Source organism: Trachymyrmex septentrionalis, unplaced genomic scaffold, assembly GCF_001594115.1.
Source record: "Trachymyrmex septentrionalis isolate Tsep2-gDNA-1 unplaced genomic scaffold, Tsep1.0 scaffold83, whole genome shotgun sequence".
Lineage (NCBI taxonomy): Eukaryota > Metazoa > Arthropoda > Insecta > Hymenoptera > Formicidae > Trachymyrmex > Trachymyrmex septentrionalis.
Genome location: NW_017306018.1, coordinates 3,782,746 through 3,794,889, shown reverse-complemented (window position 1 = coordinate 3,794,889; position 12,144 = coordinate 3,782,746). Strand labels below are relative to the sequence as shown.

The window sequence follows — 12,144 nt, the reverse complement described above, 5'->3', positions numbered from 1 at the left end:
GATCTTTGATCTTTAGGATTTCTTAAGATTTGTCCTATCTTTTTGGGTGGTTTAAAGATAGTTCGGATATTGTTTGTTTAATATCCTGCCAATCCGATCTGTTGTTCCTTTGACATATAGTTATCAAAAAAATTCCTGCAACTCAAGGACCACCAATCCAAAGAAACTCACAAAAACATCCTTCATAAAACTAGCCTCATCCTCATCAAAGAACGCATCCACTTCACAAATAGCCCAGATCTCCTATAAAACCTTTAAATTCCACCTGTTCCTATCCGCCACGTTGCGGCATGATATCTGGCAAACCCTAGATCGTATTACATACGAACAAGCCATGAAGACACACACACAATCCTCTGAAAGACAGAAACAGAAATACATAAATCTTGTCCCTTACAAAAATCCACAACTCTCTCTACTTAACGTTAAGAACCTATCCAACAAAGACTTGTCTCAAGACACTATATCTGCGCTTGCCAAAGACCCTAACTTCGCAGTGGCACCTAGAAAAATTCCAAAGGAAGAGATTATCAGCCAAATAGAGTCAACCATCTACCGACTCCCATCAGAACAAGCAGATAATATCCGCAGACAGATAACCAATAGCCTTTCCAAAACCAAACCCCCTCCACCTAACATCACTAGACAAGAGCGATTGACCCTCCAAGACCTTAACAGGGACATAGATATCATAGTGCTTCCAGCCGATAAAGGCAACACGACAGTAGTCATGAACACATCAGACTATAAGAAAAAGAACTTTCTTTCGGACAAAGCATACAAAAAGCTTCAGTCTAACTAATATAATCGCACAAAACACCAAGATCCTAATAGAGAAAAATAACATTTCCAGTAAAACCAAATCAACATTAAAACCTACGAATCCTCTTCCACCAAGACTATACGAACTACCAAAAGTACACAAACCAAACATCCCCCTCAGACCGATTGTCAGCGCCATACACTCCCCGACATACAACTTACCCCGCTTTCTAGCACAAACACTACAACCCCTCACTGTAAAATCCGAATCACACATAATCAACTCAACGGACTTTATAAAAAAGATCCAAAAAATCTAACTACCCACAGACCTGCTTGTAAATTTCAACGTAGAATCCCTTTTTGCACAAGTTCCAATAAAAGACACGTTAAACATAATAAAGGCTTCACATAAAGTCCCCTTTGACCTCATCCTACTAATAGAGCACTGCTTAACAACCACTTACTTCTCCTACCATATAACAATCAATTTTATAAACAAACTTCGGGAGCGGCAATGGGCTCTCCTATTTCTCTTGTAATCGCCAACATCTTCATGGAGCACTTTAAGAAAGAGGCCCTCAGAAAAACACCTAAGAAACCAGAAATTTGGTTCCATTATGTAGACGACATATTTGTGATATGGAGACACGACAGAGCCGAACTCCGTAAATTCCTTATTTTCCTCATATAATCAACATCCAAATATCCACTTCACTATAGATATAGAAGAAAACGGAAAACTCCCCTTCCTAGACGTTCTTGTCTCTAAGAAAGCTGATGGTACCTTAGACCATCAAATGTACAGAAAACCAATACACACAGATAGATACCTACATGCCGAGTCGCATCACCACCCATCACAAAAACAGTCTGCAATCAACTCACTTGTACATAGAGCTTTCACCATATCTGACAAAGAACATCTACAGACAGAACTCAACCACTTAAAACTAGCTTTACAGAAAAACGGACACGACAAAAAAGACATAATTAAAACAATCAATAAACATGCAAACAAGACAACGGTCTCTGATACACAACCAGACGAAAGGATTCTATCCATTCTCCCATATGTCAAAGGAACAACAGATCAGATTGGCAGGATATTAAACAAACACAATGTCCGAACTATCTTTAAACCACCCAAAAAGATAGGACAAATCTTAGAAATCCTAAAGATCAAAGACCTCCACTCAGTTCCGCAGGAGTATACAAAATACCTTATTCCTGCGGGCAAGTATACATTGGAGAAATCGGGAGAATGGTCAACCTATGGATAAAAGAACACCAACGTGATGTTAGACTAAAATATGTCACGCAGTCAGCATTTTCAGAACACAACATTGAAACAGGGCATTAAATACTGTTTGATAAAACGACCACAATAGCCAACATTACTTCATATTTTCCAACAAAGTATAGAGAAGCCATAGAGATACAAAAACATTCTAACAATCTAAATAGAGATAATGGCTACAACATAAATAAAATATGGAAAACCATTCTCCCGGTTATTGAAGACTGACCAATCCCCTCTCCCCCCTCCTTTCTCCCCGCCTCACCCACAATTCTCTTCTTCCTCCACTACTTCAATAAGTAGCGTATAAAAAGAGAACGGCCCGGAAAAACAGCTCAGTATCAGGCTGCTCTTCGCCCTGATAAAGTGGATTGCAAGGTTCACGAAACGTTAGCATTTCAAGAATGGATCTGGACACGGAGGAAACCTGTGAAACGCATAACTTTTATATAGAAAGCACCCATGAAAGCTTCAAGAATATTATGACCTATTATTATAAGTTCATTTTTAAATATTAAATGACATCATGATATATGATTCTATAATGGTATATGATTCATTATAACTTAATTAATTATGACTGTGTTCTGCCTAGGATTTTGATTCAAAATATGTACGTTCTTGAATCAATGTTGCATTGACGTTTTGAATCATTCTCTCCCCACCTTCTCGATCTTGCTCCAAACTTATTTTGTTTCCTAAATTAATGAAGACGATAAAAGGAATACGATTTACAAATATTTCCAACAGAGCTGTATAAAATAAGATTTAAAGCGATATTCACAGATGACTTTTCACAAAGTTTCCGCAAATTGTACAGACGTTATCAGAAGTATTATCATTTTTATATAATATTAATTAAGTGTTTATTTTTCATAACATTCACCGAACATTATTACTACACCACATGTGTATATTTGATTTTTTCATTGTATTTAAAGATTTTTTTTTATTACAGAGAAAATTATGCGCAAACTAAAAAGTTCAATTACATTTTCTACAGATTAATTAATTGTAGAAAAAATCTTAGACAGTTAATATTGTAAATGATAAAGTATATTTTATAACAAAGAATAAAATTCAGGTCAACGACAAGCAAAGAAATGATATTGTTATATTTAAAAAGTCAATATATAAAAAAATCAGTAAAATTAGTTTCGATTTATAAAAATCTTCTTTACACAATCGCGTATTAATTACAAAAAATAAAATATAAAATCGCAAATTGCATAATTGAAATAGTCAGAATGAATGATGAATTGTCCTTCACCTGCCGCGTCACGCTCTTTCAACTTGACGTTTCATAATCTGATTTTAATTATTATTCATAATTCTCCATATTAATTACATAAATATAACAGCAAGATGCATTGGAATTACCATTACGGTTAATTACCATTAAGGTTTCCATTCTCGATCATCACACACTCTATATTATTTCAAGTACACATATCCTGCCCAAGTCGTAATAATCCTAAACTTTCTCAATCTTTTTCAATCCCAATTAAACCTGTTTTGATACTTAAACAATCAAATAAGATCTCTTTTAATATTATTTAATCTACACCTTCTAAGAAAACTTCTTTTGAACGTAAAAATAGGAAATTTTTTAATAATTGTCATTTACATGCTTAATGTAACAATTCAATTCATGAGATTAGAACCTATTATAAATCTCTAGAGTCTATAACATACTTAATTATAAATAAGTAACAAATCAAAGGACTCTTTCTATACAAAACGAATAATAATAAGTAACGGGCAAAGTAAGAGTCAACACATTTCTTTGGAATTAACAAAAGAATATATTTCAATATATTTCAATTAACAAAGGTAAAATTACCTAACGTAAAAAATAGAATCAAAATTAAGAAAATAATTACAAGTTACAAGTTTTGGCTACTGGATTGAGCCCTCTTCAGACATTAACATAACGAAAAAATCGCAGAACAAAATCAATTATCGCAAATGATCGCATATTCGTAACATTCGGGTCTTGATGTAGAGTTCAACATTATTTCCGTACGATTAAACCGTCAAATGTATTAAAAAAAATTTTTTGGCAAAGTCTAGTTGATAAAGAGAAAAACTTAAAACCTTTACACAAAAGGATCTACGCGTAAATGAAATAACATATCGGAAATCTAATAAAAAATATTATAATAAAAAATCCCATAAAAACTCACCAGAAATCATATGTATGTAAAAAAACATACAAACGAGTGTATCCAAAAAGGAATAAAAAACTTTCGGAATATGTACAGAAAGAAAGAACGCAGATGTGTAAGACAGATATTACGCGCCGATTACTATGTATGTTCTGTAATGCGGATCAAAACAGACTGAGAGAGGAGACCGACTGTTAGTATCAGATAGTCAAACTTTATTTATAATGGGAATATAAGCCTTGTGGAAGCCATCGGCGTCAGCTTGTAAATTGAGACCATTCTTCTGCTTCTTGATATTAAGCATTTCGGAAACCAAATGTCTCCGATAGCAAGGCTCTTCGTCTAAAATTACGACTTCGTCCCATTGGAATTCGTGATCCAGCTATGCTCAGTTATGACAGAACGGACAGAAGTGTTGTATCTAATGTGATTGCGATGTGCAATCCTGGTTTTTAATTTTCTGCTCGTCTGCCCCACGTATGAAGCATCACAATCACCACACGAAATGTAGACCACATTGCTCTTTGATGTATGTGGACAAATATCTTTCTGTACTTTGATGTATTTGTTCAATTTATTGAGACTACGGAAAGATACTCTGGTGTCGTTTTTGTTGAAATGTTTGAACTTTTCCGTATGGAAAGGGATAAATGGCACCGTAAGCCAAGAAACAGATTCATTCGTCCCGACATTGTCAGCCAAACCTCTATGTGTTATGTGTCTATTTCTTATCAAATTTTTTATACGTTGATTGACTGTGTCAAAAATGAAAATCAATGTATAGTCATTGTCTAATAAAATGTTGATAATAAACGTCAAATATATAATAAAACGTCACGTTCTGTGTATCAAACTTAAGGTCTGATAGTAAAAAAGCTCTGTCAACCAGCGAAAGAATAGTCCCTCTCTTTTGTTCCATAGGATGGTTAGAATTAAAATTCAAAAATCTCCCTGAAAAGGTCGACTTACGGTATCAATCAAAACCAAACTGTTCTTATTAATAGATATAGTAACATCCAGAAAATTAATTTCATCTCCCCCTACTTCTGAAGTAAATTGCAAACGCGGATGGAATAACTTAAATTGTTCTAATAACAAATCAATCTTTGAGGAAACAACCGCAGTACAAATGTCATCCACGTATCTGAAATAAAATACTACATCTAAGTCCAACGACATCAAGGACACTGTCTCAAATCTCCTCATCACCAAGTCCGCTATTACAGGAGATAAAGAAGAGCCCATGGGAGTGCCGAAGCTTTGCTTATAAATTATATTGTTAAATGAAAAAAATGTGGAATCGAGAATAAACTTTATCGCCCCCCAAAAACTCCTCCCTAGGAAGAGGGCAATCTCTGGAAATGAAATTCCACTGTTCATTAACACAGTCGAGCGCTATCTCTATTGGAACATTCGTGAACAAAGATTTAACATCCAATGAAATTAATTTGTATTCGTCTGTAATATGTACCTTTTTAATTTATCGACTAATTCGAAACTATTTTTAATGTAACTATTCGCTTTAGGAATGGATTTGAATAATATGTTATGCAAATATGTAGCCAATGGATACAGCGGACTCCCTATCGAAGACAGGACAACCAGGTTTATGAATCTTCGGCAATCCATCTATTTTTTACGTTATGTAATTTTACCTTTGTTAATTGAAATATATTCTTTTGTTAATTCCAAAGAAATGTGTTGACTCTTACTTTGCCCATTACTTATTATTATTAATTATAAATTTTTGGATTCTACATATGTATCCTAAAACTAAAGTTCAAAATAGGAGCAAAATTTAGACTAACTTTATGTAATTAATATAAAGCATTATGAATAAGAATTAAAATTACAGTCAGATCATGAACTATCAACTTGAGAAAGCATGAGTGAAAGCATATTATATATAAAACAACATTATTTTGTTCGTCTTTAGTCTATTATATTCTTTGTTATCAATAATGAGCAGATAATTAGTTTATAGCTTGTACATCTTATAATTTTAATTTTTGGTAAATGTTTTATACGGTATTATTGTTTAATCAATAACACATACACACACATGCGCGCGCACACACACACACACAATTGCATAGGGGTAATTCTTTTACAAATCGAACACCTGTCTGATCGACACCTCTTCGATTTGACTGAAACTTTTTTTACGGATTCTATGTAAAAAAAAAGAGATACGTGTCCGAGGAATTTTTTTTTATTTGCATATTTTCGATAATACAAGTGATCGAACATTTGAGAATGGCAAGTTTTTTGGCTTGGAGACTCATTTTCATAAATCCATAGGTCCGAATCTTTAAGAGCTGCAAAATTTTCACCAATTGCACTTTTGTAGCTGAAGGACTGAACTGTAAGAAAAAAATTTTTTTTACAAAAAATACTAACAAATTTATATTGTTATTAACAATTTAATTGTTTAAATCGATTTTTAACAAACGCCCCCAAAACGAATCAAGTTTTTAGTATTTTTATCGCATTCTCCGTCAAATTTTACGTCAAAAACATGTTTTCAAAATATGGTACCTTTTCAATTATTATTGTTAAAATATTAATTTATATAGCGCGTAACGGCCAAAAAAACGGTTTTTTGCTAATAAAACGAAATCTGTAACTCGTATCAAAAAAAGTTAAATGTAAAAGTTGTAGATCTGTCAATTATCTACAACTTTTACATTTAACTTTTTTTGATACGAGTTACAGATTTCGTTTTATTAGCAAAAAACCGTTTTTTTGGCCGTTACGCGCTATATAAATTAATATTTTAACAATAATAATTGAAAAGGTACCATATTTTGAAAACATGTTTTTGACGTAAAATTTGACGGAGAATGCGATAAAAATACTAAAAACTTGATTCGTTTTGGGGGCGTTTGTTAAAAATCGATTTAAACAATTAAATTGTTAATAACAATATAAATTTGTTAGTATTTTTTGTAAAAAAAATTTTTTTCTTACAGTTCAGTCCTTCAGCTACAAAAGTGCAATTGGTGAAAATTTTGTAGCTCTTAAAGATTCGGACCTATGGATTTATGAAAATGAGTCTCCAAGCCAAAAAACTTGCCATTCTCAAATGTTCGATCACTTGTATTATCGAAAATATGCAAATAAAAAAAAATTCCTCGGACACGTATCTCTTTTTTTTCGACATAGAATCCGTAAAAAAAGTTTCAGTCAAATCGAAGAGGTGCCGATTAATTTTCATCAAAATCCGTTCGGTTTGTAAAAGAATTACCCATAGTATTAATCAATTTTTTAATAAGAGAAAGACAGAGAGAGAGAGAGAGAGAGAGAGAGAGAGAAAGAACAAAACATATACACTGTGGAAAAGGCATCTTTTTCTACTTTACATCAATTTTTCTGTAGCACTCAGCTACAATTAAATATTCTCTCAGCATACAAATTAAATATTAGGTAAATAAAATAAAAATTATATTTGCCAAAGGTATAAATATTACGAGCGCTATAAAAAGTTCTTATATTAATTTATAATAACTTATAAGATATAAAAAAAATACATGCATATAAATTGGTTATAGACATTCATAGAAATTATTAATATGAGGACAAATTAAATGTATTAAATAAATATAAATGTGCTCGAATTATCCTCTCTTATTTCTTTCTTCTATGTAAGGATGCAAAAGATCAATTTCATCGAAGCGTTGACTCAAGCGACATCTACAAAGAGAGCAACTCCATGACAGTGTCAACTATTACCATACTGTCGATGGATAGCTCTCTTCATAGCGAGCGCTTTATCCTTAAATTTTGAATTTTCTTTCCACGTTTCTCCTCTCGTCTGACATTTTTTTGATAAAATAAAAATAATAATTAAAATAATTATATTGGGTGTGTGAATATGACTCCGCCCTTTTTTGTGAAAATAAAATACATTTGCTTGTTTAGAAAATGAAATCATTATTTATTCAAAGTATGCTCCATCTACAGCTATTGTACAATCTTTGCCCATCTTTCAGGCAATGTACGGATTCCTTGCATGAAGAAGTCCTGGTCTTTTGAGGCAATCCAATTATCAAGCCAAATTTTGATGCTTTCGTAAGAAGTAAATCGCTCTCCTGTAAGATCTGACTGCATCGTCCGGAATAAGTAGTAATCTGAAGGAGCTATGTCTGGCGAATATAGCGGGTGGGGTAGCACTTCCCAGTCCTGTCCATTTAAATATGTTTTCACGACTTTTGCAGTATGCGGTCTGGCGTTGTCATGTTGAAAAATTAATTTGCTATGCCTATTCACCCATTCTGCTCGTTTTTCTTCTATAGCTACCTTCAAACGCATTAGTTGTCGTCGGTAAACATCGCCAGTGATAGTATCAGACGATTTCAGCAACTCATAGTGCACCTTTCTGATCCCACCAAATACAGAGCATAACCTTGGTACAATGAATATTTTTCTTTGGCTGTAATGGACCGGCTTCACCTGACTTCACCCAGGCTTTTTTGCGTTTTGGATTCTCATAATATATCCATTTTTCATCTTCAGTAATTATTCGATGCAAAAAACCTTTTCTTTCTTGTCTTTGAAGCAGCATTTCACAAATGGTTTTTCGACGTTCGATGTCTCTGTCTTTTAATTCATGTGGAACCCAGTTACTAGCTTTTTGACCATTCCTATTGCTCGCAAACGTTTTGCAACAGTTGATCGATCGACATTTAATGTTGCTGCCAATTCTGATTGTGTTTGACAACAATCTTCAGTCAATGATTCTTCCAATTCAGGGTCTTCAAATTTTTTGGGTGGTTTTCCATGTTCTTCAAAATCATCGTTTTCAAACCGTCGAAACCATTCTTTGCAAGTTGTATTTGATGGAGCATGCTTACCGTAAATATCCACAAGCAAATGATAAGTTTCCGCTGCACTTTTCCTTGTGCAATAAAACTTCCCGCAAATGATGTTTATTTGGAATAAAACCCGACATTTTCAATACGATAAAAATACTTGTTGTTTACGCTTCAACCGTATGTCATACACTGCGTTTGACAGCTGACACAAAGTACTATCGAATACAAGTATTGACATTTTAATGTACACGCGTAAGCAATGACACTAGCGAACCTATTGGAAAGGGCGGAGTCATATTCACACACCCAATATTATACACACATAATAAATATATTAATATTATAACTAACAATTACTTATGTGAGTATATTGTAACCCTTAATCTTAAAAGATCTCGTTCACAAATATTGAAAAAGAATAAATAACCTAAAACTGCCAGTAAATATTTTAAGATTAATGACAACTTCGTCACTAACGACGCGAAGTCGGTATTTCGATAACAATGACTTATTGTGAAATTAAAAATTCACTTACATGAAATCTATTTGGAATTAATAATGATTTTTTCTTATCTATTCGCATCTTATTTAAGGCGTCACTATAACATTTATCTGATTGTAAATAAAAAGCTATCAATGTCTTAATTCTTACCCTATTAGGTTAGGTACAATTTGGTGCCTTATTCGTACTAACGGGGACACTAGAATCCATCTGTTTTTTTCACCTATTCAGAATAATTAAAAAAAATCTCTAATACACTTTCAACTCTCTAGAATAAACATTGGCACTTCATTTTGAAAAATAATAAAATGTTAGTACATAATTTATAATTACCAAAACATGCAAAGAAACTTGCACAAATAGGAATCGCTCGATAACTAGTGACCTGCCTTAGTAGAGTAAAGGTTAATATTAAGATAAGCGTCTCACATACACATTTACTTTGCTTTTGTATATAAATAGAATATGCATTATTGTTTCATGTATTATTACATCTAAAAAAATTTTTTTTTTTTTTAATATATATATTCATCACTAAAATAATTTATAGTATATAATGTATGTATAACTTATAATATGTGTTATATGTATATTATGTTCTTTTTATTTTTTTTACAGAAATTCTCTTTACATCGTATGCTGAAAGTCACTTTCTTAAAGAAAAAAGTTTACTAGTAGCCGTAATAAATTTTGTGCGATAATCGTTATCGCATGAAAGTCATTATACGCAATGCACGGCAATAGTGTACATTGCGTATAATAACATGAAAAACTTGGCTAAACTGATCAGCAAGATTTTATCCTGTTCGCGCACAGAAAAATGGCTGAATTTATCTATAAATATATTTATTTGTATATAATATTTGCTCCATAACTTTAATATAATTAAATATAGAAGCGTAGAATTAAAACACATTAAATTACTATTTACAAAACGGTCAGCACAAATTTAGTAGTAAAAATATTATATTTTAAACGTAATTTTACGCGTATTATATCGACAGCAAAACTCTCGACAATTGCTTTGGAAAAATGAAAGCTTCAAGATTTTTTAAAAATATTTAAATTAATTTCCAACTTTCAATTTTTAATTCTTAACTCTCAATTTTTAGTTCTGTTTCAATTCTTTTTATACTCGTTTCTCAATCAATCTTTATCATATATATTTTAATTATTTTTTTCATAAAAGCCAATATTTTCTCACACATACACACACACACACGCGCGCGTGCGCATGTCAAGTACTTGACAATTATTTTATTATTCTTGCGCCTTTAATTTAACCTCTCTTTATATCTTAATTTTATTAATATTTATTTAAATAATATTAATATTCACACACAATATACGATGCTGATTTGCTACGCAACTATAACTTCTCTGTTCATTTGCAAAACTCATTATTTCAACTGCATTTGTAACACACCGGCCAATATTAGCGTTTTGCAAGCAATAGCTCGCCGCAACTCAAGAAAGAACTTAGGAGCAAGGAGGCAGTCCCTGACTTAGCGGCATGGCTTGTTATCGGAAAGGTGCGAGGAACCTCTTCCTCTTTAGCGTGCCGCCATCTGATTGCATTGCAAACATAACTGCTCCGCTACTAGCTCGTGCCATGACTCATTAACACTTCCTTTTGGCCACTCAACAATAAGTACCATGAAGCAGGAAAAAAACTGCAGTTCGGTGCCCCCTAAAATTAATCGTCAAATTAGATGTAGCTTCTTTCATGTATAAGTTCATCTTTTTTCAAGGTGGGAATAATCTAAGATATGTAAACGAATTTATAGTAATTTGCAGTAGTTTCTAGCTTCCGATTTTCTCGATTTTTCATCACAACAGCTTTATAAACCAAACGATTATGAATACTGAAATTGGATATTAAAAAAATTGATATATTATAACGTATTGCAGTGACAGAAAAAAAGAAAGACAGTCTACTTTTTGTATGTTCTCTTTGTCTCCCTGTATAAAAGATTGATATCCCTATGAATTAAGATTGATCGTGCTTTTTATTCATTTTGATGACGATGAATATGAAATCACAAAATAATGGTTGACTACAAATATCTGCTTGTAAGATTCCAGAGCTTGTAAGATTCGCACTAACTTAGTATCATTAGTAATTAACGTGCTTCAACTAATCCGTATACAAACCTGTATGACATAAACGAACGTCATAACGATGGAGCAAGATCGTTCTGCGTTTTATTTACTCAGATGACATTTACAACGCGGTTATAAGCAACTGCTTAAATAGTCGTTGATTTGGTGATTGCAGCGCGAAAAGTGTTGAAATTTGAACTGGAAATTGCTTTGAAGATCACTCTTCGCATTCTTAATGGATTCCTATCTATTCTAAGAAACTAATATGAACAGAAGTATAAAAGATAATTAATTATATTATATTTACTTTAATAATAGATTATGTATAATTTTTATAATAAAAATAAGATTATTTATAATATTGATCATTAAAATATTATTAATTAGATACTCTCTGATAGTAAAATAGAATAATTTTACAAACTAGTGTGTTTTAATATATGTATATAAAAAGTGAAATTCTTTTATTTTATAATCTTACATTAGATATAAAGT

General features: G+C 32.3%; 2 protein-coding genes across 2 annotated transcripts; both read left to right on the top strand.

Annotated features, from left to right (window-relative positions):
• Positions 1–334: 334 nt before the first annotated feature.
• Positions 335–802, top strand: LOC108754933. The gene has a single exon (XM_018497597.1). It carries the CDS (start codon positions 335–337, stop codon positions 800–802), a length of 468 nt encoding a protein of 155 aa, XP_018353099.1.
• Positions 803–1,279: 477 nt separating this feature from the next.
• LOC108754932 lies at positions 1,280–2,045 on the top strand. Its single transcript, XM_018497596.1, has 3 exons — positions 1,280–1,430; positions 1,486–1,652; positions 1,785–2,045. The coding sequence occupies exons 1-3, from the start codon at positions 1,280–1,282 to the stop codon at positions 2,043–2,045; spliced, it is 579 nt and encodes a 192-aa protein (XP_018353098.1).
• Positions 2,046–12,144: the final 10,099 nt, after the last annotated feature.

Bases quoted from the DNA above. Each gene is read 5' to 3' on its own strand.
- LOC108754933 (XM_018497597.1), top strand. From the start codon at position 335: ATGAAGACACACACACAATCCTCTGAAAGACAGAAACAGAAATACATA.
- LOC108754932 (XM_018497596.1), top strand. From the start codon at position 1,280: ATGGGCTCTCCTATTTCTCTTGTAATCGCCAACATCTTCATGGAGCAC. The intron at 1,431-1,485 runs GTAAATTCCTTA...ACTTCACTATAG, and splicing joins ACACGACAGAGCCGAACTCC to ATATAGAAGAAAACGGAAAA. The intron at 1,653-1,784 runs GTACATAGAGCT...CATGCAAACAAG, and splicing joins AGTCTGCAATCAACTCACTT to ACAACGGTCTCTGATACACA.